General features: G+C 40.8%; 1 protein-coding gene across 12 annotated transcripts in view; it reads right to left on the minus strand.

The window, feature by feature from the left end:
- The window catches only part of FOCAD (focadhesin), a 301886-nt gene that overhangs the window by 36513 nt on the left and 252542 nt on the right, over nt 1–12831 (minus strand). For all 12 annotated transcript variants that reach the window (XR_014076742.1, XR_014076743.1, XM_081569987.1 and 9 more), the window contains 6 exons: nt 8959–9106; nt 6321–6440; nt 4679–4801; nt 4147–4224; nt 3209–3280; nt 1814–1916 (listed from right to left, as the gene is read on the minus strand). Coding sequence is in view for 10 of the 12 variants with exons in the window: in XM_081569987.1 (XP_081426113.1) it covers nt 1814–1916; nt 3209–3280; nt 4147–4224; nt 4679–4801; nt 6321–6440; nt 8959–9106 (644 nt within the window). In the remaining 2 variants the exon portion in view is untranslated. The remainder of the gene's footprint in view (nt 1–1813; nt 1917–3208; nt 3281–4146; nt 4225–4678; nt 4802–6320; nt 6441–8958; nt 9107–12831) is intronic.

Genomic DNA, 12831 nt, shown 5'->3' on the forward strand with positions numbered 1-12831 from the left:
GAGGGAGAGTTCCATGGACAGAGGAGCCTGGCAGTCTACAGTCCATGGAGTTGCAAAGAGTTGGACACAACTGAACAACCTTCACTTCACTTCACAGTATGACAGCTGTTAAAAGTATAAAGTTCATTATGTGGGGAATGCTGTGGAACCATGCCCTATTTCTATAGCTAAGGAGTGACTGAAAGGCAGGGAAATAGTAATTATGGCGGCCCACGTTCATGGTAATGCTGTCGGCAGACTACCTGTCAGGGGATATGTGAAACTAGGTTTTAATGAGGAATCTTTGGTACCTAAACCTCCCTGGCCTGAGTCCTAGGGAGCCAGTGGTCAAAATTCTATAAAGAGCGAGGAACAGATATAGGTCCCAGTGCATTACACTGATGTCTTCCCCAGAAAATCTCCAAGTACATACATAAATTAAGCACGTGGGAACTGCAAATATTTTTATTGCTTTTATTAAAAAGCAATAGAAACAGAAAAAATCTTGTTACATTAAGACCTAGGATTTTAATTCCAAGAGCCAAGGAGATGCACATCTTTGAAAATACTTCAGTTCAGTTCAGTCGCTCAGTCATGTCCGACTCTTTGCGACCCCATGAACTGCAGCACGCCAGGCCTCTCTGTCCATCACCAACTCCCGGAGTTTACCCAAATCCGTGTCCATTGAGTCAGTGATGCCATCCAACCATCTCATCCTCTGTCGTCCCTTTCTTCTCCTGCCCTCAATCTTTCCCAGCACCAGGGTCTTTTCAGATGAGTCAGCTCTTCGCATCAGGTGGCCAACGTATTGGAGTTTCAGCTTCAACATCAGTCTTTCCAATGAACACCCAGGACTGATCTCCTTTGGGATGGACTGGTTCGATCTCCTTGCAGTCCAAAGGACTCTCAAGATTCTTCTCCAACAACACAATTCAAAAGCATCAATTCTTCTGTGCTCAGCTTTCCTTATAGTCCAACTCTCACATCCATACATGACCACTGGAAAAACCACAGCCTTGACTAAACGGACCTTTGTTGGCAAAGTAATGTCTCTGCTTTTTAATATGCTGTCTAGGTTGGTCATAACTTTCCTTCCAAGGAGTAAGTGTCTTTTAATTTCATGGCTGCAATCACCATCTGCAGTGATTTTGGAGCCCCCCAAAATAAAGTCAGCCACTGTTTCCACTGTTTCCCCATCTATTTGCCATGAAGTGATGGGACCGGATGCCATGATCTTAGTTTTCTGAATGTTGAGCTTTAAGCCAACTTTTTCACTCTTCTCTTTCATTCTCATCAAGAGGCTCTTTTAAAAGTACTTTACCTCACTCTTTTTTCAATGCAGGGGCCGGAAGAACTCTAGCCATATAAAGAGTCTTTTAATGAAATATGAATGTTATACAAACTATGATTACATCTAGTCAAGTAAAAAGAACTCTGTTCCAAGCTTCAAGGATCTGATTCCTAGTTTCTGGATTTCTCACTAAGCTTGTACCTATGTCATGTAATCTTTCTGAGTCTTAGGTTCTTTGTAAAATACGGTGTTAGACCCAACATCTAAACTGATCTCTAAGGAAGGAAGAGAGGGAGAGTGAAAAGAGCACAGGCTTTGGCGGCCAGCAGATCTGATTTCAAACTGTGTATTTCCCACTTAACTGCTGTGTAACCCTGGGCAAGTCAGGAGACTTCTCCATGGTCCATCTTCCTCTGACGTAAAAGAGGGACAGTAACATGCAGCCCTGTGGATGGCTGTGAAAATTAACGCTCTTAACAAAGTAGATAACCCCACGTCAGCACCCCTCCTTCCAGCTCCCATGTTCTATGACTCCAATCTTACCCGAGGTTCTACTTTGATTTGAGGACAGAGTAGACAGATGAAGATGTCCTAGAAGCCAGATGGCATTTGACTGAAGACCAATCACCCCAGATACACTGATGACCTATGAATGAAATGTTAACAGTTCAACGATGGGCAAGATACAAATTTCACTCAACAAAAGGCCACACACAGAAGGTTGCTAATCTTTTATGAGGTGGTAGTTTGGCTGGTAATGAGAAGTTCTATGACAAGATGTACTATCCTCTGTGTAGTGTGCTAAATGTGGGACATAGAGGTGATCAACAACTGTTGCTGAATGAAAGGATGAATGAATCTATCAGTCATGACAGAAGGTATCAGTGACTGTCTCAGATTTCACTGAGTCAGACTGGTCTAAAGGAGTTTTCAAAAAATGGGAACAGAAAATCCAAAAAGTAAAAAGGGCCGATAGTTGCTTAGGACTAAAATATGTTTAAAAGTAGAAGGAGATATTATTTGGTTCTCTTCCTTAAACAGTGCTCTATTACTATTTTACCATTCATAATATGATCTTTTAAATAATATTTTTCATTTATAGACTTTTTACCCAAGTTATAGCAATTTAAGTTTCAGGAATTTTTTGAGAATATTTTTATTCATACATGCAAAAGACAGTTTCTTCTGTTCCAGGATTTGTTTGCTTTCAAAGGCATGAATTACTACAACTTCTTCATGTGGTGGGTATTATAATCAGCTATATTTTACAAAAAAAAAAAAAAAAATACAAACAAGTATGCTAGGTGAAAGCCTAGGACACAAAGTTCTACATATGGTAAAAATACAACTATGCAGAGAAAATAAAAACGCTTATAAAGAAATATGACCAAATATGAGTAGCAGCTGCTTCAGGTTGAGAGGAGCCTCAGTGATATTTTTTTAGCTTCTTCCATTCAATGAACGTCATGACATTTTAAAAATAAAAATCTGAAAATATAAAATCATTTCTAAACAGATGGACATTTTTATTCTTTAGCCAAGAATAATTCTGACAATAATTCACCCAAATACTTTTAGTGACATCTGAACTAGTGCCTCTTGACCATTCTGCTTAGCTATCTGCCCTGCCCTTTGACTGTCTTCTATTTTTCCTTGTCCGGAGGGCCTGACATTCTTTGCAGGGTCAAGTTTTAATTTTTAAGAGAAACCAAAGCAACCTAAGTTAACTCAATAATTCCAGCTTTGTTTTTTTCCAGAGGTGGTGCATGTTGGTCAGCAAATGCAGGGCCCTAAGCAATTCTCCATTACCCCTGGAACTCACCATGAATAACCAGAGATTTCCCCATTTTCTATTAAGACAGTTTGTATCATCAGAGAGAAAAAGACAACAAAGGGGAATATCTGTTTTCCCACTTAAGGATTTGAAATTCTTCTCACCTGAGTTAAAGTTCTAATGACTTCATTAAGTCTGCCTTGAAACTGAGAGGACTGGATGGCTTCTGACTTCAGCTGAAAGAAAAAGGAGAAATAGCCATTCAAAAAAGTAGATAATGATACTCCCACCGTATGAGTTGTCATCATCCTAGCTATGGAATAACTTATCATGTCCTTATATTTCAAAAACAAAAACCTTGAGCTCCTTGAGGGCAAGATCCATGTTTTATTAAATTACTGATATCCTAGTGCCAGTTCAGTGTGGCAAGTAGCAGTCACTTAATAAACCTTTACTGTATGAACAAAGGAATGTCTTAGAATTACTTGTAAATTTATACATACATATGGGCTTCCCTGGTGGTTCAGAAGGTAAAGAATGTGTCTGCAATGCAGGACACTCGGGTTCAGTCCCTGGGTCAGAAAGATCCCCTGGAGATGGGAATGGCAACCCACTCCAGTATTCTTGCCTGGAGAATTCCATGGACAGAGGAGCCTGGAGGGCTATAGTTCATGGGGTCACAAAGAGTCGGACATGACTGAGAGACTAACATGTTCACTTTCTTTCAAGTCTACAGTAGAAAAGCTTTTAAAGATTTTAGAAACTTTTAAAGTTTATAGAAAGCATAATTACATAGATATATATTTAAACATTACAGATGCAAAGTGGAGTTTCCTATTTCAAATTTTTGAAATTTCTTAGGATCCAATTACTTTCCTCAGGCAGAGAACTTTATGGAAAGTACATAAGTTGACTAGGTTTAATTCCTACAACCCAAATAAAACAAGGAACAAATTTCTACAAAAGAATTCTTGGGCAGAGAGCCCAGTGTAACCATTACCATGAGCATATATTGGTCCTCCGTAACATAATGAGATATTGGGTATTCTCTCCTTGCTGTGACTATGCACACATTTAGGTGTCACCCCCATTTTTTTTTTACCTGCATTACATCCCCTTCAGAGCCTACCAAGGCCACCATGCCGTGAAGAGCTGCCAAGCAAAGCATTGTGGGAGCGCCCTGAAAACAAAGCATCAGAAAATGTCAAGAGGGAAACAATCCTTGGGTTTGAATTTGATAAGAATTATATCACAGAGAAATAAATGGTCAAAACGGTACAAAATTTGTAGGGTCAACACAACCTGCATCACTGAACTGAGGAAGGCAGCAGACTTGAATAATGTAAACAAGTTAAAGTTGTTAGATCCTAGGTGGCTTCTTGTTATTTTTTAGTTTTCAAAACCACAGTGATGTTATAAAATTAAAACACTAACAAAATAGCCAGTTTAAAACAAACAAACAAACAAACTACAATGGTTAACAGGATGTATCATTTATAAGGCATTGTCTCTTTCATTCGATACTGCCTATTTTTTTATGGTTAAGTTTTATGGCAGCACCTATAAATGATCCAATAAAGTAGCTCTTTTTCCTTTATAAAAATATAAAGTAACATGCAGGAGGTGCCTTCTACCTCTGTTAGCACAGTTCTGATCCAGGCCGGAAGCAATCTATTGCCCAAGTCTTCAGCTTTTCCATGTCCGCACACAGACAAGCCATGAATTACGTTTCCTAACGCCAGGGCAAAACCTGAAGTCTGTTAGAAATAAATTTTAAAAAGAGGTGAGAGAAAAGAAGACTGGCACACATCAAGAATGTTCATGTACAGCAAAACAAGCACTTTGAGGGGCTCCTTTCCTACAGACACTTTCTGTTGCCATTTGTACATCAGAGATTTAAAAATCTAGACCAGCTTGCAATAGAAATTGCAGCCTAATTAATTGTAAGGAATTCAGTTTCAGTGAGTCATATATTTCAGGAAAAGAACACTGTACTACTGATTGACTTGGGTCAAACAACACAAATTCTAAGAAGAGGGTTAGAATGAAAACATCAAGGTGAATCACCCAAGCCCAGTCAACCTCCAAACAAGAGGAGAAAAAGTCCTGCAATGAGTACAGCATATGAAAATTCTACATTTTGGTGTTTGCAAGATCTATTCTTTTTTTCTGATTTTTACATTAACTTTATTTTTGTATTGAAGTATAGTTGATTTACAAGGAAAAATCTATTCTGAATGTAAGCCAGTAGGCCTATAACCATAAAATAATTAACAGTAAAATACAACATAGGCTTAACACCTGGCCTAAATCCTGTAATAACCCACAATGGCCAATATTAAGACTTTGGAGAAATCTAAAAAACAAACAACCAGGCAAACAAAGTACAAACAGGGAAATTCTAGAGCACGCATAATCAGAAGGAGCATTTTTCCCCCTCCAACTTTAAAAAATTACGGCAAAATATATGTAACATAAAATTTAGCATCTTAACCATTTTAAGTGAACAGTTAATGGTATGAAGTACATTCACAACGCTGTGTGGCTATCACTCCCAATCATCTTTAGAACCTTTTTCATTTTGCAAAACTGAAATTCTATACCCATTAAATTTTAATTCCCTATCCCTCCTCCCTCAGCCTCTGGCCACCACCATTCTACTTTCTATCTCTACACTTTTGATTGCTCTAAGTACATCATATCAGCAGAAACATGCAGCGCTTGTCTTTTTGTTATGGGCCTGTTTCACTCAACATAATGTCCTCAAAGTTATCCATGTCATAGCCTATGTCAAAATTTTCTTCTTTTTGAAGGCTGACTAATATTTCAGAGGGAATATTTTAAGGGTATTTCATTTACATTGCAGTAATCTAAATTTTCCTATATATTTAGTCATGAGCAGAGATTCTCTGCCTTGAATTTGTGGAGGTTTTACTTTATTAGATTATTCTATGTATTTTTATCTTTATGAATTTTTGTCTCGAGCCTTACATAACTCTTCTATTCCCTAGCCATGTGCTTTAAGATTTTATGCAGACCAATAATTGGAGAGAGCAAAAAGACTTTCATACTCATACCAAAAAAGAAAAAAATGTCTATAGGGGATAAAGAGAGAAAAAGATGTCCGTAGATACTGGCTAAAGCTGCGGATAAGAATTAGACGTTTCTCATTTCTGGGCACACAAAAATACTTCATTAAAGTCTAATTCAGAGTAAATCAGAATTAGGACTTCAAAGCAGCCTGAAACCCACAGAGAAATAACCAGAAATTCCAACCTGCTGGTTGTTGTCCACTAACAGTCGAAGCTTGTTCATGATATCTTCAGCCTCCACTGCCTCAATGATGCCGGCACTGAATGCAGATGTACATACACAGCTGAGGGTATAGGCAAGGACCTGAGACGAAAAGACAGAAGAAACATGGGTCTTCATGAGGGGAAATGAAAGAACACGGTTTAGTTGACACGAATATTTTCTCAAACTTATTCCTAGGATAAGGATTGGATTTGAGTATGCCCACTACAGACTGGGCACTGTTCTGCCACCTAACTTATTTGTTGCTGTTGTTATATTATTGTCGTTGTTGTTGTTTAGTCACTCAGTTGTGTCTGACTCTTTGCAATCCCATGGACTATAGCCCACCAGGCTTCTCTGTCCATGAAATTTCCCAGGCAAGAACACTGGCTGCTGCTGCTGCTGCTAAGTCGCTTCAGTCGTGTCCGACTCTGTGCAACCCCATAGATGGCAGCCCACAAGGCTCCCCCATCCCTGGGATTCTCCAGGCAAAAACACTGGAGTGGGTTGCTATTAAGTCCTCCAGGGGATCTTTCCAACCCAGAAATTGAACCTGTGTCTCCTGCATTGGCAGGTGGGTTCTTTACTGCTGAGCCACCAGGGAAGCCCCAACTTTTATATTTCATAACAATATTATGAGATAGGGGTTATTACTTTCTGGATAAAAGTTTTGAGGCTCAACTACACATAGCTAGCAAGTGACAGACGCGAGATTCAAACCTGGGTCTTCAGACTAAATCAAAAAGCTTCTTCAACAGTAGAAGTAGAGTTTCATCACCTGTGGATACTGCTAACGGCCATGGACTCTGATTCAAGGTCAAACAGGAGAGGAAATTCAAAGAAGTGAAACGCTGCTACATTAAGATTCCGTAGTAGAAGCAGTCAGAGAAGGCAATGGCAATCCACTCCAGTGTTCTTGCCTGGAAAATCCCATGGACGGAGGAGCCTGGTAGGCTGCAGTCCATGGGGTCACGAAGAGTCGGACACGACTAAGCGACTTCACTTTCACTTTTCACTTTCATGCATTGGAGAAGGAAATGGCAACCCACTCCAGTGTTCTTGCCTGGAGAATCCCAGGGACGGCGGAGCCGGGTGGGCTGCCGTCTATGGGGTCACACAGAGTCGGAACGACTGAAGCGACTTAGCAGCAGCAGCAGCAGCAGCAGTAGAAGCAGTGGAGCATGATGAACGAGGAAGGTAGGTTTCAGAGTCAGATAATTGTGTAAAATAGGGGTAAACTATTTACTTCAGAGCACTGGTGTGATTTTAATATGCAAATGAATAAACGAACACATTATAATCTTTCAAAAAATGCTGGGAGTAGAAACAGAATATTTAAGTGTATATCTAAAATTGACCACTGACTGGCTAAATAACTTTAAGCAAGTCACTCCATCAATTTGAGCTTCCATTTTTCCAAATCAAGGTGACCCATCCCTCTCTGCATTTGCATTTTCATGAAGAATCCCTCCCTCACAAAGATGCTGTTAAGACAAAGTAGAAATGTTTGACTCTTCACACTGGTTGACACAGCATGAAAAAAGAGAGGCGGGTTCTAAGGTAGAAATTGGATAACAAAAATCAGAGAAGAGGAAAAACCAAAACTGCTTGCTTGAGGCCTTCTAAATCAAAACATCAGGACAGACAGATGCTTCAGTTTATAAAACCTTGTTTTCCTTTATTAATTGCATTGCTCCTCACTTATGACATTTTCTCCTTTGGCTTAAAAAAATAAGTATTTTTCAATCATGCTCTGCACCTCTTTAAAGATGGAAATGCGGTGTATGTCTTAGAACAAAACTTCAAGCCTCTGTGCACCAAAGAAATCCACCGATTCAACAAGGCCTATTGCTGAAAGCAGAGGAGCCAAGCCGGGAAACACAGCAGCCATTATGTGCTCATCAATAGCTTGTGGGCAGGCCGGGGGAAATAGGATCTGCTCTAATGAGAGGGAGAATCTGGCCAGGCCAAGAGGTCGGCCCAGGCACCTCCCAGAGAGAAGAGCCTGGCGATGAGGCTTCACCTGGGCTCACAGACACACGGGCCTCAGACGACCTGGTGGACACGGTCAACACACAGACGGGGGCCCAGGATCCCGATTCTGCATATTTTTGGTGCCATCACAGAAAAATCGTTTCATTAAGTGTAGCAAAGGGAATTTCCTCAATAATTTTTCATGCTGGTTGACATGAAAAAAAAGAAAAGAAAAAGAAACCAAATGCCTTTTGGATCTGTAACTTTTTAAGCTTATCCCCGGCCATTTCTTAAAGTTATATTTGGCTTGATCCTAATTCTAAAAATCTCCATTTAACCTTCCTCCAGAAATCGCAGCTTTCTTAGAAACTGCCTTCGAGTGATGCTGAGTTAGGGTTCTGTATTCACTCAGGGCTCTTATCTTATATGCCACATGTAAGTCTAAGTTGATTTAAATAGCTGCGCTATTTGAAATCCTTATGATCTAATATATAGGTTGTTTGCCACTCAGATTTCCTCCTTAGCCCAGCTGAAATTGAGGAAGGATTTAGTTTCAGAGTCACCAACACAGGGGAAGTAGAAAATTAGCAGCAAGCGGAAAACAAAAGCCAGCAGAGGGAAGGGAAGTGGAACCTTGGTCCCCTACCTCCTGGAAGGTTCTGCTCTGGCTCCCGCTGTCATCCAGGTATGCGGAGAGCTTCCGAAGCGAGGCTGCCACGTGAACTCGGGACTCCGTCTGGCCGCTGTGACTCATGAGGGACAGGACGAGTCCAACTCCCAGGATACAGCCCGTGCTTGGGTGCCAAAAAAGATGAGGAGTGAAAACTACAAGAAATCCATGCCCTCACTCTTCACTTATCACGGCAGTCACCAGCGGACCACAACCCAAGCTGAGCTGGCTGGATTTTAATTGCGGATTGGTATACGTGTGCACCTTATGAGCCCCCCACAAGGACTGTTGTTGTTGTGTAGTTGCTCAGTTGCGTCCGACTCTTTGCGACCCCATGGACTATACCCCACCAGGTTCCTCTGTGCATGGGGATTCTCCAGACAAGAATACTGGAGCAGGTTGCCATTTCCTTCTCCAGGATACCCACCATCCAAATAGGTGTCTATGGCCCATGCCAGTGCTGTATACCCAAGGGAGAAAATAGATAAATACATCAAATAAATACATTAAATAGTTTGACAGGTTCCTCCCTGGTGGTGCAGTGGGTAGGAATCTGCCTGCTAATGTAGGGGACACGGGTTTGAGTCCTGGTTCAGGAGGATTCCATATGCCTTGGAACAACTGAGCCCACGTGCTACAACTACTGAAGCCCATGAATCCTAGAGCCTGTGCTCTGCAACAAGAGATGCCCCCTCAGTGAGAAGCCTGTATATCCCAACTAGAGAGTAGCCCCCCCGAAATAAATAAATAAACAATTTAAAAAAAGAGATAGTTTGTACAGTAATTATCCTCCAATTGAAACAAATAAAATAATTTAAAAAAAACGAAACAGTTTGACAAACTCTGTATGAGAAGGAGGTATAAAAATGAGTCAAACCAGTTCTATCTCTGCATTTAGAGAAACGCTGTGGTCCTCTCCCCACTGATGCTGAGAGCGCTCTGATTAATTGCATAAGGAGAGAAAAGCCTAAATTTCAGGGTATGAGCTGAGGACATCTGACTAATAACAGGGTGGGCAACAAATGCAAGGCATGGTTATGAGGTACTGCCTAAGAGCTTCATGTTTCCTAGTCAACTTCAACAAGTGGAATTTCTGTCTCAAAGAAACTGTATTTGTCTGTGCACAATGACATTAATCCTCTTCTCCCCTCTGATCCCTCCAAGTACCACCGGGTCAGAAGAGAAAATGGACAAATGACAGGCTTGTCAAAAGTTACCCCATGTGACAATTCAATTGGAATCCTGGGCTTTGTGCCCCCATTCCCCTGAAAGAATACACATCCATTTAAAGAAAAGAATTGTTCTCCCAGAAAACCTCCAGTCAGTATGATAAGATAATGCGGATTGAGGGTAATTTTTTACTCTTTTGAAAAAGTTCTTCTATCATCACTGTTGTTTTTCAAGTTGAGGAAATGCTGACTTTTTCAGAAATCATCCTTACTCTGATTTGGCTGCCTCGCTTCCTGATACCTGCTGCTTAAGAAGACATTCCAGGGCATCTCTCCAATAACATATTTCAGTGCCCGTATGTTATATGTTATGTCATTTTACTCTTACAGAGCATCTATCTCTTTGGCTGTCATCAAGACCCTCACATCATTTCTCAAACATGATAGTTACTTCCCCTGACATCTCTGTGACAATGGAGCTCCCACCTCTGATAAGAGATGCCCAGAAGGATGGAGAGGCTACAGGATTTGCTCAAGGTCAAGCAGAGAGTTTCCAGCAGAGCACGGACAGAAGACGAGATTTCTTAGTCTTTCTGGTCCGAACCCAGCCCCTCTCGGCACCCTGCGTGATGCCAGGATGGAATGTCTGGGAGAAGGCAACATGTCTCAGGTGTGTTTTCCCAGGTTCTATTGCACAAAAATCTGGTGTTAGAAAATCTTGTATCAAGCAGCTACTTCAGCAACACTCCAAGTCAGGCAGGACTGCTGTTTTGGCTTACATGAACGTAACAGCCAGCTCAACTAGCATAATGCATATTTCAACCAGTGAAATCAACATCTAATATCTGAACACTATCTGCTTTAGAGACAAATCACATTTCTGAAAGAGGAAAGGCTGCTGTTGATTAGAATGGATTTAAAGTCTTTGTTTTCATTTACACTCTACAGGAAAGTTTTTTGGCCATCTTTCTATATTGATGAATATAAAAACCTGAAATTAAACCAAAGATATAGTCAGACAAATGTGATTAATACTTTAAAATTTAACTTTTTCTCCCTGTTTGACTAAGTAACTGCTACTTTTGCTAATACCCTGTACTAATTTACTTCAGACAATTTTAATGATAAGTTCTGATGAAGATTATCTGGGCGTTGATTTAATTAGTGTCCACATTCTTCACCACCCTCCAGGAAGGTGGGTACCTTTTCTGTTTTTTTCCTCAATATTTGTGGCACCTAGTACCCTGCTTGACAGGGAGAGGCATTCAACCAACATTTATGGAATGCTAAAGAACTGAGCAGATGCAGAGTTTCAAGAGAAACTAAACCTGAGAGAAACATCTATCAAAGAAAAAAAACCCTACTTCCTCCCAAAAAACCCCCAGACTTGATTCTCATGTTCAGCTGGAGGCAAAATTTATAAGTGTAGGTAAAATTCACCGAATATAGCATCCAAGATTCAATCAAGAAAACCTGATTTCTACTTTTTGCCAGACTAATTTAGGAAAGAGAGGTATCAGGTTCATGAGGAAAAAAGATTCTTTTCAAAGCTCCCTTAACTACTGGGGTTCATCCTTTTCAAATAATAGGCAGGTATCTAAGCCTTGCTTTTCTGGGCACACAAAAATCTCTATCCCCCTCCTCTTTTGCCACAGGCACAACGCTTGAGAAAAAGACATCCCGGTTTTTAGTTCACATTTATCTAAAAATTATCACAGCAGAATTATTTTTGGGCAAGGTTATCATCCATTGGTATAATGGTTTTTCAGTCAGTTCAGCTCAATCGCTCAGTTGTGTCCAACTCTTTGCGACCCCATGAAGCGCAGTATGCCAGGCCTCCCTGTCTATCACCATAATGGTTTTTAGCTGACTATATATGGGTGCCAATATAAATATGTTAGATTGTATGCATCTATTGACCTTCTGGACTGTTTCCATCTACTCTAATTTGGTCCAGGATGCACCAAGAAGGAAGTCCTAAAGCTTCATTCCTGATGTTTCCTTCTGATTTCCGAATCTTCTATATTTTAATGTATCTTTTGTCCTAAGTCTTAAAGATTCTCCTAGGTGCCGACAAAGGTCCTCCAAGGTGCCGACAAAGGTGTTTAGTCTCCTAGGCGCCCACAAAGATTTTCCTAGATGCCGACAAAGGTCCATCCAGTCAAAGCTATGGTTTTTCCAGTAGTCATGTATGGATGTGAGAGTTAGACTATAAAGAAAGCTGAGCGCCAAAGAATTGATGCTTTTGAACTGTGGTGTTGGAAAAAACTCTTGAGAGTCCCTTGGACTGCAAGGAGATCAAACCAATCCATCCTAAAGGAAATCAGTCCTGAATATTCATTGGAAGGACTGATGCTGAAGCTGAAACTCCAATACTTTGGCCACCTGATGCGAAGAACTGACTCCTTGGAAAAGACTCTGATGCTGGGAAAGACAGGAGAAGGGGACGACCAAGGATGAGACAGTTGGATGGCATCACCGATTTGATGGACATGAGTTTGAACAAGCTTTGGGAGTTGGTGATGGACAGGGAAGCCTGGCGTGCTGCAGTCCATGGGGTCGCAAAGAGTAGGACATGACTGAGTGACTGAACTGATTGTCCTAAGTCTTAAAGATTCTCCTAGGTGCTTAGTTTAGCATTCCTGCACATTTGCCTCATTCTAATTTCACTGCTCTACCA

This window comes from Giraffa tippelskirchi, chromosome 1, assembly GCF_054371585.1.
Source record: "Giraffa tippelskirchi isolate mGirTip1 chromosome 1, T2T-mGirTip1v1.2.pri, whole genome shotgun sequence".
NCBI classification, from domain to species: domain Eukaryota; kingdom Metazoa; phylum Chordata; class Mammalia; order Artiodactyla; family Giraffidae; genus Giraffa; species Giraffa tippelskirchi.